The 24,070-nt window shown below is 41.9% G+C and overlaps 1 protein-coding gene across 3 annotated transcripts in view; it reads left to right on the top strand.

Moving 5' to 3' along the window:
- The first annotated feature begins 1,093 nt into the window (after positions 1–1,093).
- The window catches only part of tle2a (TLE family member 2, transcriptional corepressor a), a 48,364-nt gene continuing 25,387 nt past the window's right edge, over positions 1,094–24,070 (top strand). For 2 of the 3 annotated variants that reach the window (XM_034223506.1, XM_034223503.1), the window contains exons 1-2: positions 1,094–1,669; positions 13,698–13,885. In XM_034223506.1, the coding sequence (XP_034079397.1) occupies positions 1,646–1,669; positions 13,698–13,885 (212 nt within the window). In that variant the 5' untranslated portion in view covers positions 1,094–1,645. The remainder of the gene's footprint in view (positions 1,670–13,697; positions 13,886–24,070) is intronic. The other variant, XM_034223505.1, reaches the window with a different exon arrangement.

Below are 24,070 nucleotides of genomic sequence, written 5' to 3'. Positions count from 1 at the left end.
TCCCCCCTCTGTGTTTCCTCTCTGTCTCTTTCTCTCACACACACATGCACATTTATACTCTCACACAAACACACACCCATCTATATTTTCCAACTCCACCTCTGGCAGGTTGTGATTTCCACTGTCAGAAATTGCTTTTTCAATATCTCTCTCTCTAATTATGAGCCCCGCCAAAGGGGTCGTGCCACCAGAATACCAATTTTTTCCATCATTTCTCCCTTCTTCTCCAGAATTATTCTCCTTTTCCAGGTAACAACAATGCTGCATATTCAATATATGCCCATGCAAGCGTTGCAGCATTATCACTGTTGTATTTCGGTGGGTTCTGCTGTCTCAGATTTAGATGTATTCTGTATTTTCTTGTTTGGTCAGCTCCCTGTGGTCATGATTAATTTTTGACATCTCAAAATGAGCAGGACGATTGCAGAAAGTTAGTGCAAAAACTCTATTTATTTCTATATCAACAAGGATGAATTGGGGAGGAAATGTAAGATTTCTCAATGCATTGATGGTTTTTGTGGGGAGGAGAAAAAAGAAAACCACTGAATCTTGATACAGCCACCACACAGCTCCTCACACTCTCAATCACTCCCTGTTCCCAGGAAAGGGTTAACCTCACACAGCAGTTGTAGCCTGCTTGATTGACGTGCGGAGCTTTGAGCTGCCTACACCGTCCAATCAGCGAACGGTCAGCGCGCCCCACGTGGGTGTTCTCAACGCTCATTGGCTTATGTTACCAGTGTTTACCGTGCCGAGGCCGAGCCCCACGTGGAGATTTCATTCAATCACTGGACAATTCCTCTGTATTTCTTCTTGAGAAAGAAAATGTTGTACTTTTTAGATATTTAAATGTGTAGATATAGATGTTTAATTTCATAGCTGGATGAGAATTAACCTTGTTACAATTCAACACCAAGTGAGGACGGATAAGGGTTCTTTGCAAATATCACCAGGCTATTTGAAGACATGTGCAAATGCTGTCTTCATAACTTCAAATAAACAAAAACCTTTATAATGTTTTTTATGTTGATAACTGTGTTGGGGGGCAGTGCCTTTAGCCCCCTCCTCCTCCTTAAAGAAAGCTACTCATATGTTATGTCCCATTGAGGATCAGAGAGGGGGGAGTGAGAGGAGTGAGGGACTGGGAGTGTTGTGTGAAAAGAGTGCAGGCCAACCAGCGAGACAAAAGAGGCTGCGGCTGCATTGAATGTGCCGGTGGTGTGTCCGTCTCCGAAGCCACAAGCAAACCACATTTCCCCCCTCCCCTTCTGGCCTGTACGGAAGGCGAAGATACACCGGAGAGGGAAATTGCGAGATTGTAATTCTGCTGTAAAAGCGCGAAGTTGAGGACTTTGGAAGAAAGAAAAGAGCTTGTTTTTGGACCGGGTGTTCCTGCTCTCCTCTGCCCGTCCTCACTACACGGTGCGCGGTTGGAGATATAACCCAGAACAAAGGAGTCTTGAAAGCGAGGAATGAGCAAGCCGAGACTAGCTTTGCCATTACCTTTGAAACCGGGCCAAATGCCTCTCTGAGACCAACAATAGTACATCGGCTGCTCGTATTTCTCGACGAAGCTTTCCGCCTGAAAAGCGAGAAAGAAGAAGGACAAAAAAACCGCACACGGAGACACAAGTCGGCGGCTACAATGTTTCCTCAGAACCGACCACCGGTGAGTAAAGCTACGCTACTATGTAACACACGTTTTAGGAGGTTATTGTCTTATTGTATGAACCCTTTATCAAATATAACGTGCGTATATGATTTTAAAAGCTTCAGTTAGAAAGTGCAAACCGAAAATGTTTGTCTTTGTCATCCTTACTGTGCATTTCCGGGGACTCCTTTGTGGGGGAATTATGATGCTCTATAGGCTATTATACAACATATTATCTCCTTTGTCTATATTTGAACGCCCCGTGTAATATGTGCCGTATGAAGGTCAAGCAGATTGCTGTCAGTAGTCCAACGTCCAACTTTTGCTGACTGTCTTTTGTGTGTGAATCTCATGTCCTTGGTGGCTAACACCACCATCTCCAGTAGAGAAACATGGAGCCTCCTTATATTCCCCATAGTGTGGTGGAGTTGACCCAGATGATGAAGTGTGTGTTTGTTTGTCCCTTCCTCACGAGATATGTGTGTGTGTGTGTGTGTTTGGGGGGGGGGGGGAGAAGAGTGAGTCAGCTTGGCTTGTTGACACCTTCACTCAATGGTCTGCCCTTTTCAAGTGCCACTCATTGTTTTCATTTTTTGCTTTTCACTCATATCAAGGGTGAGTCATGCCCTCTGATTTACTGATTTGATGCACTGAGAACTAGAAGCTTCCCCTTAGAAAGATATCCAAAAGTCCTCTATAATGGCTAGTAACATGGCTGTAAGAATGATAAATAAATTGGCATGTTATCTGTATTTTGAGATGAGGTTATAGCGAAATTCTTGCTGCGTGGCTTCAATTAGTTTTAGTCGAGTTAGGTGGAGAGCTTTTGAGCAGGCTGAAATACATAAACACTGGTCCTCCAGCTGTGTGAAGTATCAATTAAGACCTGCTCATTTGCCTAACCCTCATCTACATCCCTCAGCCATGCCACCCTGCACCCCACCCCTGACAGTGTTTTGACATTCATGTCCCATGCATTGAAACCAGATTAAGCACACTGATGTACAACTTCTTGTGAATGTGTGTTTATGCCACTTTAATTAAGGCATCTCTCATATTAATTAGTGCAGGGGAAAACCCACAACAACCCTGTTTTCAGCTTTTTTTAACGTGTTTGCATGTGGCTTAAATTGCATCAAGCATTGTAACTTTTTAATTATAACTTCCTTTTGAACAATAAAGGGATCTTGTGAGTTCCAGCACATACGATAAAACACACACTCCACCAGCTGTGTATGTATATGGCTGACGGCAGGAAGGCAGGGCAGGAGGTAGACTGTGGGTCTGTGGTTAGCACTGTAAACCCAATCCCTCTCATCCAGCCTCTCCTCACTGTGTTCCTGTGAGAGCTCCAAACCACATCTTAATGTATGGGCAGGCGTCCCAGGGTGAGAGGAGCAGACTGCGGCGGGTCTGGGTTCAATGTTTAGGCCGGCGGTGCATGCTTCATTTCAGCCCTCTGCAGGTCTCAGCAGCTCCACGTGAGAGCCTGTCCTCCTCAGAAAGTCTCCAACCATCGGTAGCTCTTGTTTGCACCTCTGAGCGAAGGGCCACTCAGCCCGGCAAACTGTTTAATCTCAGAAATGCTAGACTGGCAGTGACCTGTCATCACTGCATACCGGTCTGCTGTGAAGGGAGTGACCCATATATTGTAATACGTGTGGTGACCCATATTTACAAATGCATTTTAATCAAATGGTTATTGAAAATTGTGCTCCATTAATTGCACACTTAAAATGCATTTTCAAATACTGAACAAGACACACTGTGGATGTTCTGCCATAAGTTAACATCCAGGTTATAGCTTGCTAGTGTCCTAAGTAAATGCAGAACATGCCGTATCTTAAAGGGGCCCTATGATGCTCATTTTCAGGTTCATTTGTGTCTCTACTGTGACTTGTTTACATGCTTTAATGTTCAAAAAGCTCTTTATTATTCTCATACTGTGCTGCAGCAATTCTTTTCACCCTCTGTCTGACACCAGAGCCCAGTCTGCTCTGATTGGTTATCTGGCAGGCTCTTTTGTAATTGGTTAACCACCCAGAGATGTCCCGCCCCTTAGCCTATCACGGTCAATGTATTGGAGCGCTAGCCAGTAGAAGCAAGCGTGTTACATCGTGACGTCACTATGTTACAGAAGTAAACAAAGGAGTGCAATGGCTGCGTTTCGGGGGGGGGGTGGGTGTGGAAGAGAGAAACTCTGACCTTTGGGATTTTAGCCGTTGCAGACCATTTTAAATGCACACAAACCTACAGTGTATAACTCGCTACAGGAAAGGGTAACCCAAAAAGCACAATAGGGCCTCTTAACTTCCTCTCATCAGAGACTAAATTCAAATGATGTGAAATATGTGATGGCGCTGTGGTGTCAACCAGTTCATAAACACGGCAGAAACATGCATAGAAACATCTTGAAATTGCTTTTAGGTGCTAAGATCACTTTTGGTATTTTGCCAAATAAAGTATACTCTCTGAAATGTGTGTCTTAAATAGTTACGGTCCTTTCAGATCTGCCACAGTGACGCATACGGGGCTGTGCTGTAAAAACAGAAGAGGACAAGAATGCAAAACATCAGATAAGACTAGGACATTTCAGGGCCTGTTATGATACTCGGCATGTTAGCAAAAACGCATTTGACTCACTTTAAATAAAGCAACGAATGTATTACTCGCATTAAGTGGGACAAAATGGTGGCATTAGCAGCACATTTGTGATAACTCACCAAAATGTGGCCCTTTTTTGTTTGCTTATGGGGGAAAGTAGTTCTAATGATCTGCTGCCAACGTAGACTTCGTCTCTGGCACATCATATATTTATAAGTGAGTTATTAACAGCATCCAGACCTCTCAAATGTCACATTTATGATTGGTCATATTATTACAAGAAGCCCTCTACCAACCCTTTTATCCCGAACAATGCCCTAGGCTGGGGGAGGGGTTTGTTAAGAGGCTACTATTGTGGGTGAACCGTGGTTACAGTTTAGGTAGATTAGCCCATCGATCATACATAATTTATAAAGTTTCATAATCTATTAGGGCAATGATCGGACAAGTTTCTAATGTTTGTCATATTATCTCACTAATTTCGATGCTACCAAATATTTCCATTGTAAACATTCATTAGTGGGTTGAGTTACTGTATGTGCTGTACACACTGTACTTCGCTATCTTTTCTTCCAAATAAGTTAGATTAAACCAACTGGATTTGTTTGGCAGATTGTCTGACTGTTTTTGTCCCAAAGGACTTTCTTGGAAAACAGTTTTTATATGTCAGGGTTGTTGCTTGTTTTTATCAAAAAGTACCCGTTGACACATTTGACATTTTCTAGATTTATATAAATGTGTTTGTCACCCAGGCTGTCAAATGTTTCCAAAACCACACCTAGCATCAATCCATACATCCTATTGAATGTCGTGGTGTTGCCATATTTCATGCTATATTAAGCATGCATCTTACTTTAATATATTATTTTCTCGATTAATCGTTTTTTGTTTATAAAATCTCATTAAATTGTGAAAAATGTTGGCCCAAGTTCTCAAGCTAATGTCTATAAATGTTTTGTGAGTCCAAAACCCAAAGAGATTCAGTTTAATATGATAACATACAGAGAAAAGCAGGAAATTCCCGTATTTGATAGATTGAAAACAGCATTATCTGACATTTTTGCAAAACTACCAATTCTTAACAAAATTATTTAAATATTTGCCGATTATTCCTCTGTTTTATGACTAATCATGTCATTGTACTCATTGATTTGGCCATATCAAAAACAGAAGTGCACCCAAAAGAAAGTCGTGGCTTCTGCCAGTGCCTCAAATCTGTTATTAATCATATGGAGTCTTCAAAAAAACATATTTTGTTGACAACAAACCTAGTTTAAGTAGTTCATTTTTCTTACAGATGAAGCTGCAAGACGTGCTGAAGTATAATAATAATAAAATATTGTTAAATGACCTGGAAAAGCAGCAGTATAGAGAACGTTTTTTTTAACCTGGATTTAAAAAATAACCCAGGGTTGGTGCAGACCTCAGATGTTCAGGAAGTTTGTTCCACATTTTTTTCCCCTACTGGTCTGAACCTTCATATGTTTCTATTAGGGCTGCACGATATATCGGGTCTTGACGATAATCGCGTTGTGCGCGATATTGACATCGCAGGACGTGCAATTTTTATTTATTTATTTTTTAAGAACGTGCGATATTAAGTAGGCAAACACGTTATGTAACAATTATTTTGCTGCTTGCTACAAAAGGAAAACTTGTGCGGCTCTCATGTCAGGGGTACTTGAGTGAGTGACATGCAGGCTCTGTATGCACAGCAAACCACAATCATTCTTGATCAGATCACAGCAGGATAACCGAGCTAGCTCAGCTTGTTGCTCTGATAACTTAAGATCCAGAAGTCCGTGACTAAAATCCTTCATCCGGTTAAAAATTGTTAAAAATACCAATTGTATAGCACTAAAGTTCAAGAAAGGATGGTTTGCGGACAAAAAAAAACTGTCTTTTCTTCAATTCCTGTATTTTTTTCATATCGCAATATATATCGCAGGGGAATAAAATATCGCAATGTCAGTTTTTTCCAATATTGTGCAGCCCTAGTTTCTATTATCATCACAATCCCTTTAAAGTAGTCAGTAAATATAGGTAAGGTAGGAGAGTGCAGAGAGTACATTGGAGTTGAGGCCCTTTCCTTGTCCTCAGAGCTAGCACAAAGCAAGCCTCCCCTCCTATCATGCTTTTAGCTCTTTATCACCATCACTGTTGTCCAGTGGTGAGAGTGTGGCTATCGATCAGGAGCTCGCCTGCTCAGCTCAGCCACCGATTAGATGGAAAGAGAGGGAGCCAGAGAGGGGGAGAAAACGAAGGAAAAGAGGCTGAAGGGATCTCAGGTTTACACAAGCTGTTGTGGAGGTGCTTCTCTGTGGAAGGAACAAACGAGCTGAGGGGGTTACCTAATAAAAGAAGGCACCTCCAGCAATTAAGCCAGCTGACAGGCAAACTGTGGCGCGCTGCTAATGTGGGCTGACAGCAGGGAAATTTGAATAACGAGGCTTGCGGGAGGAAGGAGAGGGGAATGAGGATGCGGAGGGGGGAGAAAACTGAGAGAGAAAGATGTGTGGCGCTAATGAAACAGGTGCCTGGCAGCCCCACTAAGTGCAGGAATCATTGAGAGATTACTAGTGCGTTTCTCCAAGCAGCCACGCAGATAGCCACTTGATGAAAGCTGTGGGGGGGGGGCAGCAATAAACCTGTGTCTTCACTTCCCTGCGTTAACAATGCAAATCAGCTGAAAGATGACAGTCGTGTTTGAATAATTTTTAGTATAAGAGGCTTTCGCATCAGACACTCTGGAGGAAGGACAGTGTATTGACATGGCCCCGAGAGATGGGAATGTGTGTTTTTAAGGCGTGTGTGTGGGAGGAAATACAGGGATACACACATTCAGGAATACTATTCTGGGTTAGACCCACTGTCACTGCGTCCTTGGTGAGATGAGAGAGGGAAAGAGAGGGAGCATGGTGGGTGTTTACTCTGATGATCGACTGTGTGGGTAAGCAGTGTGATTAGTGGCCTGACTAATGGGCCGGCTATACGAAGGGAGGCAGCAGCACAGCATCTTCCCAGCTAAAAGAGACAGACAGAGCTCCGATTAAACAAATAAGAAACTGTAATCCAAACATTTGGCAGGAGACTTTTCTCAGCTATGGCTCTAGAGATGGCAACGAGTCCGTCCGGCTCCAGACGGAAATATCTCATCAGATATTGGATTAATTGATATATTATACATTCAAACTAGTTTTGTTTTTCTGTGCACAGAGATTATGATGACATTTCAGCAGGTTAATGTTTCTGCTTAAACTACAAAATAGCTTAAAGGTCGGGGTAGGTCATTTTGGAGAAACCAGCTCGAGTGCGCTAGAATTTGAAAATACACAGCCAGAAAAAATCTGCCACTTCCTTACAGAGCCCCTCCTCCAACACACATAAACGCGCACATGACCAATGAGGGCACGAGATAAGTTTGTGCACAGATGGAAGGCTGACAGGCAGGTAGGCCATCCAGTTACTTTAGCCGGGCCGGCTCAAATGATTGGTCGTGCTTTTTACAGCGCTACGGCTTCCACAGATTACATTATTTTGTGGATTTGTTGTCAAAGCATTTCAGATATGAATTGCTATCGGGATGTTAAGAGCATTCCATGGAATATAACAAAAAGTGTATCTCGAGCCGGTTTCTCAAACTTACCTACCCCACCTTTAACATCTGATAATGATACTTTATCGTCAGATCATGTCCGAGAAAAAAGACATGTCTGGTTGTGTGTTGTTGGTCAGACATATTATTTACTCCTTTAATTTGTTATTTCGTTGTGATCTCGGGTGATGAATCCGACCCACTTTCTTTTGTATGTATGTCTTAAGGCTCTTTGCTGGATTGCTATAAATTGCTTGAGTCATTCGTGTTCCCTCAAAACTATTTCAAATCATTTGTCCTATGTTCATTTTGCTTCTGCCATTATTAGGTCAATGTTGCCATCTTTAAATCAGTATAATTTTAGGTTTAAAACTAAAAACTAGTAGGAGTTAGACAGACATTCCCTTCAGCCTCAGCTGTACTTGATTTGAATTAGCAATGCTTAGCATGCTAACACACTAAATCAAGATGATATGAAATGTTTACATTATACCTGCTTAGCAATGTATCCTGTTAGCATGTGGACATTAGCATTTATCTTAAAGCATCATGTGTCAAAGAACAGTGAGAGAGAGCTGTTATGTCTCCTCTTCGTTTAGTTTTTTAGCTAGCTGTGTGATTTCTGTATAAGCTACATTCTCTGATTAGCAATCAGTGTTCAGGATTTGACAATATGACAGAGAAAAACAATAATGTGGCTAAAACTCATAACAAACTGGAGACAAGTCTATAAAGAACTTGGACGCATCTTATCGTGTCTCCCTGGCACTACATGTGAAAAACGTGGGGCAAATTGCCAAAGAAGTCAAGGAGAATGTGAGAGGTCATCCAAGAGAAATCCATTCCTCTTCTTATTCCCTGCAGACGTATGACGAAGACAGAGAAGTGTTCTTTTTAAGTGAACCTAATATCCTTACGGCCACACCACCACATAATGGCATTGATGGCCCCATTTCAGCTCCATTAGCAGATTATATATCACTCTGGGTCAGTGTGGCTAGTGAGACACGTCTTCCCATTTCTTATCTGACGTAGTCATGTGCGAATACAATAAAATACATGTGTGCTTGTAAATACTTGTGGAGAACTGCATCGTGCAAGAAATCCACTTAGTGTTTGTAGTGGGCATGTGTGGGTGTGTAGTCTCGTCTGTGTGCACATGTTTTGTCGAGGGTGGGGGCAAGGATGTGAGGTCATAGTGGTTTGATACTTGCGGTGTAATTAGTGGTAACTCAAATGAAAACAGGAATGATTTAATCCAGGGAATGCAACACTGTTGACGTCCACTTTGCGTCAGAATTTATCGAGGGGTGCAGTTTTTCTGCTCAATTCTTGCGGCCATCCCAACTCTCTGTACGATTGCTGTCATGGGATTTGTTGCATGTCACCCTGAATGCGCAGAACTGATCTTTTATGTTGCTAGCGCGGTGCTGTGACTGGAGCTTCTCACCCAGTTAGCATAAACCATCCTTATTGGATTGTTCGCTATCCTATCCCACTGAAGAGATGTGATGGAAATGACTCCCAAAGATGACTCATCCCCTCATCATCAGGTCCTCATTTAATCATTACAATTGACTTAGGCCTTCCAGGGCTAAGAGAGAGATTAGTGTGAACGTGTGAGTGCGTGCCAATACATCAGATGTGACGGGGTCGTATTCTTCCCCATTCAGCTTGTGCAATAGGTGGCTTTTGACCCCTAACGTTAGCCTAAAGCTGACTTTCTGACACAGAACAGAGTCTGTAAACGCCTCCTCACCAGTTCACAGATAGTAATCAGATGATCTGAAAAGCTCTCATGCAATCCTTCTCCGCTATTACAGAACCTGACTTTGGGATTGTCCGTGCCACAGGAAGATCCCGTCTGTAATTGTGTAACAGCGATTTCAGTCTATGTAAGCTTTGTTCAAGGGCAGACGGCGTGTCTCTTGTTTGCTTCGAGCCAGGGCTCGGCCAAGAGGGAGGGAATAACCGAGTGTAGGATTATCGGGTGAGGCTCCCTCCAGCCTAGATCCATTCCCAGAGGTCAGCAGGTCAGAGCCACGACCTGACCTCTCACTTTAATGCATGCTCAGCTGTTTGCTTGATCTGGAGTCTGGACAGACTAACTAAATGCTTCAAAAGAAACGTGACTAAAGAGGTTATGTATGCTTGGTTTCCGAAAACAGCATCTGTCTTGCCCGTCCAGTCTAGTCTGGCATGAATCATCATAACAACAAACCTACCAAGCAGTCTGGAGTGAGGGTGAGCCAGCAGTGGTATCCTAACGGTGGTTTGCAACAAAAAAAACCACGATTTTACCTTTTTTAAAGATGAAAAAAAATGGAACCAACATCTGTCTCCTTTCACCTGTCCTTGTTGACGTTTAAGGAAAAATGAACAAGGGAGTGATAAAACGGAGAGTGAAGAATAGTCGCCTCTTTTTTCTGCTTCCATCCTCTTATAAAATGGCCTCGGTGCTCTTTCCCCCCCTGTGAAGAGTAATTGCTCCGTGTGTGTGTGTGTGTGTGTGTGTGTGTGTGTGTGTGTTCTGGCGGACAGATTGAGAGCAGCTTGTTAGAAAGAGGAACAATGAGGCCACAGCCCCTCTTCTATCTGCTGTTTTCTTTTATTTCCTTGCTCTTTTTCCCTTTTCTCTTATTTCCATCTCCTTTTCAAAACACATTCTCTGTTTCTCCTGCTCACCTCTTGTAATGTTGACTTTCTCACTGGCTGATCTCCCTCATATTATCTTTTCAATAATCTTATCTGTTTTCCTTCAAACTCTTCAATCAATTCAACTCCGTCTTTGTCTCACTCGCCTCCTCCTTCCTCAGTATTTTCTCTCCTCTCTTCTGATAATGTCTCGCCTGCCAAAACACCTTCCTCTGTTTTATTTCCTTGTCTCTTTCTCCTCACCTTGTCTTCACGACGCACACGGGGACATGCATGTGTCCTAGCACATGATGTAGGTGCTGCGTACTAGGCAAACTCTGCTCTTGTTATGTTAACATACAGACGCCTCTTTCATACACACACTCCCCATGCACACTCTTTGGCATTTGATATGAGTGATGTTGTGATTAAGTGGTTAATTAAACACCATTAATGTGTGACAGACATCACTGATGTGAGATGTGCGTGTTTGAAAAAACTCTAATTAATAATGATGGCTGTCATTCTGCCCACTTTTAATTCTTACTGTCATTGAGCCATGTAGGGTCTGTTGCTCAGATGGAAAAGTGGATTATATTTAAAGCAAACCTCCTTTTGTGACGATTTACTGTAAAGTAGGGATGCTCCGATCACCAATTTCGGGGCCGATCGCCGGAATCAGTATCGGCCGATCCGATCGAGTGGGCGGGGCCTAAATGGAAGATTTAAACATCACTTTAAATCTTCCATTTAAAGTGATGTTTAAAACTCAGTTAATGGGGCTCATTCACTGGAGCTTCCACAAACAACAACCAACTTAATTATTACATTCAAATGAAGTACATTATTCAAGTTTACATTCACTTTGGAGAAATGAGCGGAAGTGCTCTCTCTCTCTCTCCTGACAGCCTGTCAGTAGGTATCTCATGCAGCTCACTGATCCAGTATTGAGTGACCCGACAGTGAAGAATAAATATATTTATAATAACTAATTTAGCTTGTTCCAGAGGTAGCTAAAATAGCTAAGTGTGTTAGGTCTAACTCTTAGTGTGTGTTTCGCTGCGCTTACCTGTCCGGCGGGCAGAGCTGCAGGATTTCTGCTTCACACACGTTGCATACCGCTATTTTACTGTATTTTTCGGACACCTTAAAATAATGCCAGACCGGTGAAGCCATTTTGGCGAGCTTGTTCTGCCGCGCACAGAGAAAAGTGTCATGTATTTTACGTCATGCGATCGGCTCTCGCGATCGGCATGTTTAGAGAGCACCGATCGATCGGTAGAGAGTGAGTATCGGCCGATCTCGATCGGTGACCGATCGATCGGAGCATCCCTACTGTAAAGTAAATAGCATAAAGGGAAAGCCACACAATCGGCAAATAAAAAAATCCCTGACCTATGTGGGAAAGGAAATAAATACTTTTAAAAAGGAACCAAAAATTGTAATAGGCTATGTACATTTTTCACTGTCGGTTGTGTTTGGCCTTAGTTTTCATAATGGTTCTTTTTGGCAAATGTTGTAATGAACATACCTGCAAGGAGAAACGACTAAAGAAATTATAAGCGCTATATTGCATGACTCATTTATTCCAAGTTACACATGAAAGTTGCGCACGTTATAACCAAACCCCAGTGGGTCAGACAGTGTCAAATGAAGCTACACAACCACTGGTTCAGGATGCACATTAGAGGGAAATGATTTGCCCTCCCAGGGAAAATGGTACTACAGGTGGTGGTGGTACCCTTCTCCAAAAGCTCTTGTATAACTTTACCGACAAACGGTACAAATCTGTGAACTCAGCTTGATCCGCATTACAAAAAGCCTCAAAAGTCCACATTACTGGCTTTTTCTTAGATATGTTTTGCGATTGAAGACCTAGAAATCCTACTTGGCAATGAGTCTAAACCTGTTCTCCTACAATCCTCCCTCCTTCCTTCCTTCGACCATCCCCACCAAAGGAAAAAGAGCATTTTGTGTTTGAGTTAATGACGACTCGGCCCTCTAATAAACTAACAGACGTATTAAAAGTCTGTTCTTCCCTGAAAATGACCGTACGTGTCTATCACTTAACCTCCTCGCTGTACTTGACCACAGTGGAGCCTGTGAACCGGCTGTCCCTGGCCTCTGTTATTTTGACAGAGAGCCAAAAAGACTGACAGACGGACAGACCCCCCCTCGTAGTCCTAGCTCTCAGCCCTCTTTTGTCTGCCTGTCCTGCAGCATTACCCCTATGGTTGTAGTCTCCTAATTGCTCTGAACCCTGCAGAGATGGGAGACTAAGCACAGGGTTGGGAGGGGTCTTCAGCTATGATGGGCTCTCCACTTTTCTCCCACCCATTTCTTTCTTTCTTTCTTTATGTCTTTCTTCTACTCAGACTTGCAATTGAACAAAGAGTGCTCATTTTGTTAAAAAGCTGTCCTAGTCTTGGTGACCCGTTCACATCTGGCTCTGCTGCGATGACGGCGTCTGTACTAGAAAGTCCCTCGCAAGAGTTAGACACAAACACGCTGGAAGAAACGCACAAACGTGGTGCTTTTGCTTCCAATGATTGTTTGTGGTGTTCTTTGTAAAAGCAGCTGAAGTTCGAACTAAATAAGAGACTGTTTAGAAAGGAGATGACGCACTAAGAATCATTCTTTTGTATCTGTACCACGTGGGTTTTTGCCACTGTCATGCCTCTTTAAGTCAGGTAAACGAGCACACAGATTATGACTGCTTTTTTCTACACTGTCACCAAAGCGATTACTGGACACATTTTAAACGCCATTTATTTTCCAAGCAATCTGCATGTCTGAAAAATTTCATTTTAGTATCAATTTACCAACCGGTTGGATTTGTCTCTGCAACCCGCTCTTGCGAGATCTGGCAACAAAGCGCGGTAAACATTAGTCGAGCTGTGTACATTTTTTTGCTAATATCTACTAACTTTCTGTAACGTCCTCACAGACGAATGTATTTCATTTTATGTTTGTCAGCTTTTTAAGTAGCTAATGTAAGCAAAATATGTAAAAACATTGGACAATGCCCACTTAAGATATTCAGATGTATACCGTTGACCTTGTTATATATCCTCTTAACTTATAGAGCATCTTAGTTATATTACAGAGATTATTCAGCCATTGACTCTGTGATGTTTACACAATTTTGAAATCTGATGTGAAAAGTGTCATAACTATTCTGTACTTTTTAAACATGTTATTAAACCCCTTAAGTTGGCTATGCTTTTCCAATCTCAGGCACCTCTCCAGCCACCCCCGGGGTCCTCGGCCTCAGTGGTGGCCGCCGCAGCAGCAGCAGCGGCAGCAGCGTCGGGGCAGCCCCAGGCCCTGAAGCTCACCTACCCAGAGACCCTGGACCGCATCAAGGAGGAGTTCCAGTTCCTCCAGACCCAGTACCACAGGTGGGTTACAAAAAAAGAAGCCAAATAGTAAAGGAATTTACATAATTATAAAACGTCAAAAAACACGGAAATGTTCACACAATCAAAAAATATGTCAAGCGTTTTCATTGGCTACCCTCAAATCATCACAACATCATCATATCTCAGGAGCAAAAACACATTGGCTCATATGAGCAAATTAGCAACTACAATTTTGTTCAAAAGCCTCATTGGAGGAAGCTTATGTTTTGAAAAATGTGCAGTAATGGATAAAACAAGAGTTTCTTTAACAGTGTTTCTGAAGTGCATCTGGATTGTGTCCACTTCCAAAAGGTCTTCCACTACTTTTTCGGCTAATTAAACGTTATCTTTATTACAGAAAGCCACTGGATCATGAACAACATTACAGGCTTCTTCTTTATACTCGTCATATACAATCTGAACTGTCATGTATCTTGGCAAGGAATCTACATATGTACTCCCAACAATATTCCTACTTTCTTTTAAATGTCGTATTACAGGCTGGAAAAAGAGCATATCTTGTTTGAGTTAATGACAACTCTGTCCTAAAAAACTAACATAGAAACCATAAAAAGTAGTCTGTGTCTATCAGAAGTGTTTTTAAAGATTCAAGTAGCTGCAGGTACAGGTGAGATTATGAAATACGATCCCGGTTGAGTTTGAAGGATGTCAGACGCCAAAACACATCGGTTTATAATACTGTGAAGCAAGATTTGACCACTCTGTTTTTTGTTTTTATAGACTTTTTAAATAAATTATATGGTTATTTATATGGCATGCACAACTAAATGGGACACAGTTTAACATAGAAATCATCTAAGTAACAATCCACGAATCAGAGAAAAAAAAGTTGCCTGATAACGAATGCTTCATTAACACTCATATGCACATAAACTGGATCGAACTGGACGTTTACCACTCTGATGTTATCACAGAAATAACCTCAGAGTTTGTAGTTTCTCTGTCTGGTAGGCTGACATGTAAAGGGTAGATTTACCATTTTCCCACCAGTCATTTACCAGGAATGTGCACATGTATTTGCTCAGTGTGTTGCCAGATGACTTTACACCAAGTTTTGGCAAAAGTCGAGCCGGAGCAGATTCAACTTTCCAGCCAGCTACTCTTTTTGCATTACTGTCTGGTGTGTTGGATGTGCAGGAATGTTCCTGAATGCCTTTGAATGTGGGATTTGGACTGGCTGTGGAGTCCAACCCTCCCTCCCTCCTCCCCCATCTCTCTCTTCTCCTCTCAACCTGCTTTGATTTAGCCGGCCAGAATCCACCCTCCCTCCCCCCTTCCTGTCTGTCCCACTTCAAACTTCTTTTGTACAGCGCCCCTGGCCAGAGTCCCTAACCCCTGTGGCTACTGCTGCTTCTCTGTACACTCAAATGCCTGTGGGTGTGTTTGTATGTACAAGTGTGTGCATGTGTGTGTCTTCATTGCTATGTCCATTCTGCTCGTCAACAATTCAGATCAGGCCAATACTGAGCAAAGAATGTCTGGATCCGCACATACTTTTAATGTTGACGCCTAGCTTGAGTGAAACATAAGACTGGAAATCTGAATAAAGATATATCATTAGCTTTATGATTATTGTGTGGATACTACAATTAGTATTTCCTTTATCATGTTGTCTCACTTATGCATTTGTCCTGTTCTCAATTACAGTATGATCAGTTAAAGATAATAACCTTTCACTGATCGATGCATATTAATGCTTTATTTATTGAACACTTAAATATGAGTTCATCTAGGACCTTACGGCAGTGCAATTAGTTGTCTTGTCCTAAAAGAAGAAAAACTATTGCATTTTTCAACTTCTAATGCTTATTTTTCTTCATGAATATAATACTTTCTTGAATAAAAAATGTGGAAACATTGACAAATGGATCTGAGGAAGACCTTTGATTATATTCATGCAGCTCTGTGCTCCTAAACCCCCCACGAGTGGCAGAACAATATAAAACTCACTTAACCAGTTAAGCCCTGAGCCTGTTTTTCAGGTTTCAGGCTCGAAAATGCCACTAACACAACAAATGATATATCTTCACTTCTAAAAGGGGTAAATTAATAATAATTTTTTCTCAAAGCAAGGTTACATCTGTGAGTTGGATGTAAAAGTGTCAGAATCAATATAGATGTTTTTTATTTTAAAGTAAATTCAGATGGAACATAGTAAAAACATGTCAATTCTAATGTCCACCTAAAAAAAACCTTTACTTATAGTGAAAACCACCCTTGCATGATGGGTTAGTAGACTAAAAGCTTTAGGAATCCAAACTATAACATATAATAAGTACCCTGTATCAAGATTGATGCAAAACAAGTGAAATTTGACCTTTTTAGAGAGATTTAGAAAAATAAAGTCTAAGCGGACTCACCTCTGGGTAATTTGGGATCCATCGGTTCCATTTGAACTTTTTGACTGTAAAAATCATTTTATTACTTTGAATTATCACTATAGGTATTCATTCCATCCAAATACAACTGTTGTGAAAAAAAAAAAAAAAAAAACATAGGCCTACTCTTACTAATTCAGCCTCTGAATTAGCCCCGAGCGAAAAATGCGAACCTATTACTGCACCGAAAATCACTCCTCGCTCCCTTATTACTTATCCTAGCTGCACATCCAACACATTGTTTATGATCGCAAGGAGACACAGAATCTAATGGTGCCCACCTGAACAGCGCAACACTGAAATATACAAACTCGCGACGTTATCAACAAAAACGTACATCAAAACAAATGGCGCTAGCGCTAATGCGCTAGGCTAACAATGACTTACCTTCCTCGTTGTCTGGTCTAAACTGGTCTTCAATGGCATTAAAACGATAAAAACGATGATGTAGTTAATCCATAGATTAATATCCAATGGGGCTGTATCCCCTTTGAAATGTTCTGATAATCTATAAGCAATAAAACTGCAATTCCGTCATCTGCTGTCCGCTCTGTGCTCCGTGCGCTCTGGGTCCTGCTGCAATTCCTGCTTCGTTACGCTGTAAACAATAAATGAAGTCGGCTGCGTAATGTACTTAAGCTGGCTGGCATTCTTTATACTTTACGCAGGACCATATCTCTGGAACCCATTGGTCGATTCGTGTGATTTACACCTTTTTCTTAACCATCAGAACCAATAGAATCGATGGGCAGTTCCCAAATCTACGTAAACATTACCATAGCGGACGTAATAGAGAAGCAAACGAAGCATATCTGAAAGTGCAAGCCTGGACCGCAATACTTTATACCGAGTATATTGCCATAAATATGATTGATTATCAGTAAAAAAATTCTACGTGACACAAATACATTGGATTAACCTTGAGATGTGTTTTTATTCCGTTGAACACAACTTTTGATCACAAATCAAAAAAGGTAAGACGTAATTATTGTAATATTTTTGGAACCGGATGTTGTTTACTTTCTCTTTTCTGGCTGATAGCTCCAGGAATTCGAGGTCTTACAGTGATGACATTACACCTGTGGAGTCTCAGCTTTAAATCGTATATCTTGTTTGTGCAGTTAAGATAGTAATAAGGGCATTTCTACCGTGTGTTGTGTGTAAAAAAGCGTTAGCATTAGTTAGCATTTTTTCGCTCAATGCTAATTCAAAGGCTTGGTATTACTCTTGTGTTTTTTTTAGCTAACAATTGTTCTTATTGTCAGTTAGCGGAGTTTCTTACCTTTTTAAAAGGGTATGAAACATTAATAGTTTCATAAATGTTAAGAAGCCCTGAGACATGTGAGAAAACAAAAACTGTGGGAGGGGTCCACTGGGGGGACCTTCGGGCTTAACTGGTTAATGGACCTCAACAGAAATAAAATAAACAAAACAACTTGGTTATGTCTTTCCACTTCATGGTCAAAAAGACCCACTGTAAGCTGAGCTGCGCCTTCACTCGCTCTTCAACTGAAATCATTCAATGATCAAAAATAAAATAGCGTAAAATCCCCCCTAATTTTCCATATAGGCGAGATGTTTGTCCAATTTGCCTAACCTTTTTGTGTCGTCCTCTCAGAATCAGAGGACAAGGTTATCACCCTTCAACCATTTCAGGGAGGAAAAGTCTCCAAAAAACCCATTTGCAGAATAACTGTGCGCCATTTAGCAGCACCAACCTGGACAAATGTAGCCTTTCAGTGAACATGAGTCACCTGGATCTGTTGGTGGAGACGGTGTGATCGGCTCTACTGGCAGCCGTTCAATGTTACACCTCGAGTTACAAAACACCTGGAGCGTCGCCCTCTTGCCAAACTCTGGTACTGAGAACTAGCGAGCAGCATAAACAATAAATGAGGGATGAGGTTAAGGACACGGTCGGGAACACGAGCGTCTGCGTCTTCCAGTTTCGATACCACAGCGTCCTGGTTCAGGTTTCAAGGCTTTGATCAACCTCTCCCACAAGCTGTTCTGAGCACGAAACTTTTACAGATAAATAATTACACTCTCTAACCACAGCTCATGACAAAAGCAACAGTTATGGAACAGATTATACTGTCAAGAATCTGTCAGATGAGTGTTTATAATCTGCCAGGTAGTCAGGGGTGTATTCATTAACGACTGGTTCTGCTGGCTCGTGATGTTCGTAGAAACAGAAGCACACCGGTTGTGTTTTTATAGACACAGCTACGATGATAATGACCCCTTTGAACATCTATCATTGATTTGAGATCGCTAAAAATAGTCGTCTTATAATTTACCTTTTTATTTTTTTTAAATTGTCCAACGGCTAAATGGCTTGTGAATGATCAAACTTGTATCACTTAAGAAATTAGCAATGTTTTTTTTGGCTTCTGGGTGTTAAAATGTACAAGCCACTTGAATATTTTTACCAGTATTTGGCGGCTGAGTGGTGCTACTTTTGTGGCCTGCACGTCATGTTATCACACAACTTTGCTGTCCATTTGATTATTCCTAGTATATCAAGTCACGTACAATGTGTTTATTATAATATCTACATAAGTCAATAATAGATTTGATCCCTGGAAAAACGAAAAGTCAAATAATTAATTTATTCCTGTAGGGATTGTTTCACACATTTTGAATAGTTTGTATAATGTAAAGCACAGCAGGGGAATTGCATCGGACATCAATTTTATTATTATGTGACTGCATATATTCTCAATGCGTTGAGTTACTAGGTACACTTAGCTTTAAGTAATTCCCTTTAATAAAACAGGTCCTGCAATAGAGCCTACCTTCATGAAGGTTAACATGTTCGTTACTCTGGGACCCATTTTGAAAGCTGCTTTATGTGGTGCTGTTAAAATGGCAATATTTTATTTGTTTGTTGAACTAAATATGACCTAGTACCACTACCTATTCATAATGTGGTATCTGAGTGTATATGCTAATATTTGACAAATACTATGATTACTATATTTCCCGGTATTGTGCTGATGCTATTTTAAATGCACTTCGACTCCTTGCAGCTGAACTATGGATGGTCATGATGATATTGCTTTTACTGAGACTTTTTGATGTTTGTGTGCATGTCAATCACCAAGCAGCGCAGTAATGCATGTCAACTTGTCACTTGAGCCATATGCTACTCTCGGGTCATAAAACCACCATTATGTTGTAAAAGCAGGAGCTAGCAGCCTTTAACATGGCACACAGCACAGTGAACTGAAAACCACTTGACTCGATCCAAAGTGGTGCAACTCCTACAAGCTGTTGGAAGCCAGTTTGCTTCCCAAATGTAACCCATAAATAGTCAGTTTTGAAGAGGTCCAGACAGATAGTGGTCAGTGGGATTAGCGCTGGCCGTGTTGAGTCCTCCAGCAGACGGGTCTGAGCACAGATCCACTTGATTCACAATTTGATTGCATGCTTCACCTTCATGTAATCGGACCCACTTGTACTCTCTCTCTCTCTCTCTCTCTCTCTCTCTCCTCTCTCTCTCTCTCTCTCTCTCTCTCTCTCTCTCTCTCTCTCTCTCTCTCTCTGCAGGGAAAACGTGGCCCCGAACGCCCACAGAGCCAGACACAAACACACACAAGTCATTCAGGCAGACTCCCAATCTGATGCATGTGCTTAACACACTCTTACACATGTACAGGCCTCCCAATTATCTCCACACACACAAATAGATGTTGTCTAGAAATAGCAGGGCTTAGTTGTGTGTTTTGTCTGCAGTGAAGGTGGCTGGATTCTGATAGATGTTGGATTAGACGGCAGGAAAGAGACGGAGGGAAGGGATTAGCGCTGATGAGCTGCAACTGTGTGTGAGCGTGGGTGGGGTGGGGAGGGAGGGAGGGAGGGAGGGATGGGTGGGTGGCGGCGTGCGTGTCTAAATGTGTGTTGGTTTGGTGGCTGTGGTTCTGTGTGGTTGGTATGAAGGGATGAGAGATTACTAAGGAAGCTAAAGAAAGAGAAGGGTTGATTAATTAAAGGGTCATAGGTGGGTCAGCTTGTGTGTGTGTGTGTGTGTGTGTGTGTGTGTGTGTGTGTGTGTGTGTGTGTGTGTGTGTGTGTGTGTGTGTGTGTGTGTGTGTGTGTGTGTGTGTGTGTGTGTGTGTGTGTGTGTGTGTGTGTGTGTGTGTGTGTGTGTGTGTGTGTGTGTGTGTGTGTGTGTGTGTGTGTGTGTGTGTGTGTGTGTGTGTGTGTGTGTGTGTGGTGTGTGTTGTGTGTGTGTGTGTGTGTGTGTGTGTGTGTGTGTGTGTGTGTGTGTGTGTGTGTGTGTGTGTGTGTGTGTGTTGTGTGTGTGTGTGTGTGTGTGTGTGTGTGTGTGTGTGTGTGTGTGTGTGTGTGTGTGTTCTAACTGGCTGTAATCAGCAGACTGAGGGGAGATGGGAGGAGCTGCTGACACATATCTCTCATTACTGTAATTCTCTTTCTATCTATAAACACACACGGGTTGTGTGTGTGTGGTCTGTAGAGGAAGATAGCCTCTCCACTTGCCGCTAACACGCTGCCACTCATCACTTACAAGCGCCTCCACTCATCTCTGCCCAAATACTACACATTCTGAGTGTGTGCGTGTGTCAGTCATATTTAAAATATTTGTCTGTCACCATTTCAACTTCAAAATGTTGCTGCAATAATGAGACCTCTGAAATTGGCAGGATGTATCTCCAGGTAAATCTCATTAACAAAAGTCCTGAAATCCTGTCAGCAAGTAGAAAAGTCATTTGACAAAAAATAAACGTTGATAGTTTGTCATTAATTGGTCAAATATTGGCCGGTTTAAAGTCATCCTTCATGCAAACAATTAATTAAATGCAGCTTTTAGCTCTCTACTTTTTATCATCTTAAACTGATTTGTTTTTTACTTTAGAACTGAGAAAACAAGACATTTAGAACATCACGTGGACATGCTACAATGCTGGCTTGGACATTTTTGACTCATTTCTGAAATGTAAACGCCCAATAACGATTACTCAAGAAAATAATTGGCAGATTTATCTATAACAAACATGATTGTTAGTTGCAGCCATAATTAAAACATGACTGTGAACATTAGCAAGCTGTGAAGAGCATTTCTGACTGTTTTCTATCAGCTTTACAATTATTCAATTATCTTTTTAGACAAGGCGTTAACACTTTCAACATCAACAATCCTAATGAGAAGAGCTGTTAACTAGAGCTTAGCTGTGTCTGAATGTACCAAACGAAGGTCTGGAGAAGTCAAATGTATCTGAATTAAATACATCTTCAGATGATATGTTTCCAGAAAGAGTGTGTGGACATATCATTAAATCAAACAGGTATGTGCTGTGTTTAACTGCCTGTCTGTCAGTCAATCACCAAACTATGAAATTATATTTGCTTTAGGGAGCGCTGAGGGTTCGTCGTTTGTGTTAGTGTTGCATTTTATTTGTGGGTTGGTTTGTGTGCTAAAACCTCTCCCCGTTTTAATTCAGTGTTTGTGTGTGTGAGACATTTATCAAAGAGCAGCCTTTACAGTGAGTCTGGCAGCAGAGAGGGGTTCGGTTGGTCTGCTATTGTGCCACCAGATCCCAGCTTTGTTTTGTGTTTCTGTAGGTGTGTGTGGAGGTGTGTATTTGCTCTAGTACACACCCTTGAGAGATGAAAGAGCACACAGGCGAGTTGGGTGGGTCCCTGTTGTGTGTGTGTGTGTGTGTATGTGTTTGCAGAGAGTAGAGACGGGGAGAGCAGCTGAAGGTTTTTCCAGTGGAGCAGAGGAGAGGCCGATCAATAGTTAGTGTGTGTGTGTGTGTGTGTGTGTGTGTGTGTGTGTGTGTGTGTGTGTGTGTGTGTGTGTGTGTGTGTGTGTGTGTGTGTGTGTGTGTGTGTGTGTGTGTGTGTGTGTGTGTGTGTGTGTGTGTGTGTGTGTGTGTGTGTGTGTGTGTGTGTGTGTGTGTGTGTGTGTGTGTGTGTGTGTGTGTGTGTGTGTGTGTGTGTGTGTGTGTGTGTGTGTGTGTGTGTGTGTGTATTTGAACTAATATTGCAGTTATGATTTGTAACATTAGAGGCAACGATCGTATCTGAAACCCCAATCCCGACATTTTTAATGAACTTCGTTTTATTTTTTACTTAAATCTGTAGAATACTGGAACTTCTCTGCAGCCCCAGAATACTTAATATTATATTATGTTTTATCAGCTGCAATCATTTCTTCAGGCCTCACACTCGAAACCAATTTCCTCTTGAATTATATTTCTGTGAAAACAAAAAAATCCTTAAGTAAAATAATCAACGAGGGAATAGAGAGAGTAAAAGCATTGTTAGTAAACGCACACTCGAGAGGAAGGAGTTGACATTTCTACTTTACCCAGCAGCCGGTTTCAAACATGGGAGACCAGAAAAAGGCAGTCGGCACATTTCTAGTGCAGGAACTTAATTAGATGCTTCGCTGTGTGTGTGTGTGTGTGTGTGTGTGTGTGTGTGTGTGTGTGTGTGTGTGTGTGTGTGTGTGTGTGTGTGTGTGTGTGTGTGTGTGTGTGTGTGTGTGTGTGTGTGTGTGTGTGTGTGTGTGTGTGTGTGTGTGTGTGTGTGTGTGTGTGTGTGTGTGTGTGTGTGTGTGTGTGTGTGTGTGTGTGTGTGTGTGTGTGTTTATCTATCTAGCAGGTTTGTGTGTGTGCTCTGCTCACGTGTGCATTTTGTTTCTGCGTGCCTACATGCTTGCAGTATTAACGTATTGGTTTAGTGTGTGTACACACACACACACACACGCGCTTCCATGCTCCAAGTGGTGTGTGTGTGTTCAGTTGCATTGCAGCACTGCCAGAGCTGTCTGAAGGCTGGCAGGCTGCAGATTTGTAGCGCATTCGGCTGATCATCTTATCTCCTGTCACCGCCAGTGAAAGATTGGAGGAACCGAGCCCACCGTGGCACACACACACACACACGCACACACACACTCACGCACAGAGAGAGACAGTCGTATCTTCTTTTTCCGCTCACTCAATCTTGTTTTTCTCTGCGTTGCTGTCTTTCACCCCACCCTCCAAACCGTCCTTCCCTCCCTCTCTCAGTAAATGGTGCTGAGCCAAAGACTAATTATTACAGGCAATCATTTCGACATGAAATACCCACTTCCTGCTTGCCGCTCTCCTCCCCTTTCTCCCTCATTTTCTTCCCCCCCCCCACCTATGTTATGCTCCTACAGACACATAATGGCACACACACACACACACACACAGTAATTTCATTCCTTGAAGTCCATTTTGTGGGGAATGGTTATTTCTTTCCGAGTGCGACCTTGGGGTCTTTCCTATAAGCACAAGAAGTGCCTGCACACTCTGTGTGTGTATTTGTGTGTGTGTGTGTGTGTGTGTGTGTGTGTGTGTATACATAGTGCTATTTTGCCTTGCCAAAAAAACAGAGGACTGATTTTATAAAGACATTGATTTTTACCCCGGTTTCTCTTTAGTGGTATTTAATGGCGTGGCTGGCGGCTGTTCATTTGCTAAACTAAATGTGAAGCACCGTTGTGGTTTTGTGAATGCTGTCAACATTCAGACCACAAACAGTTATTTTCAAAGACCGTAAACTCTAGAAATGCGGTCACCTGGTTCTATTGTATAATGTGAGAAGCCATACATCCATGAGCCATAGGTTGTTATTATTTCAGCTCTGCGCACAATCACAAGTCGACAAATGGATACAATCAGTAGATAGATTAGGTTCCTTACGTATTTTTGTGCTGTTTTGAGACTTTATTAAATGGATGAGAGTTAAGAGAAATTAGTGGAGAAAGGGATGGAGATTGATATCAACT

The sequence above is a fragment of the Gymnodraco acuticeps genome, unplaced genomic scaffold (genome assembly GCF_902827175.1).
Source record: "Gymnodraco acuticeps unplaced genomic scaffold, fGymAcu1.1, whole genome shotgun sequence".
Classification (NCBI taxonomy): domain Eukaryota; kingdom Metazoa; phylum Chordata; class Actinopteri; order Perciformes; family Bathydraconidae; genus Gymnodraco; species Gymnodraco acuticeps.
The sequence above is the reverse complement of the archived record's forward strand: the minus strand, read 5'-3'. Positions and strand labels throughout refer to the sequence as shown.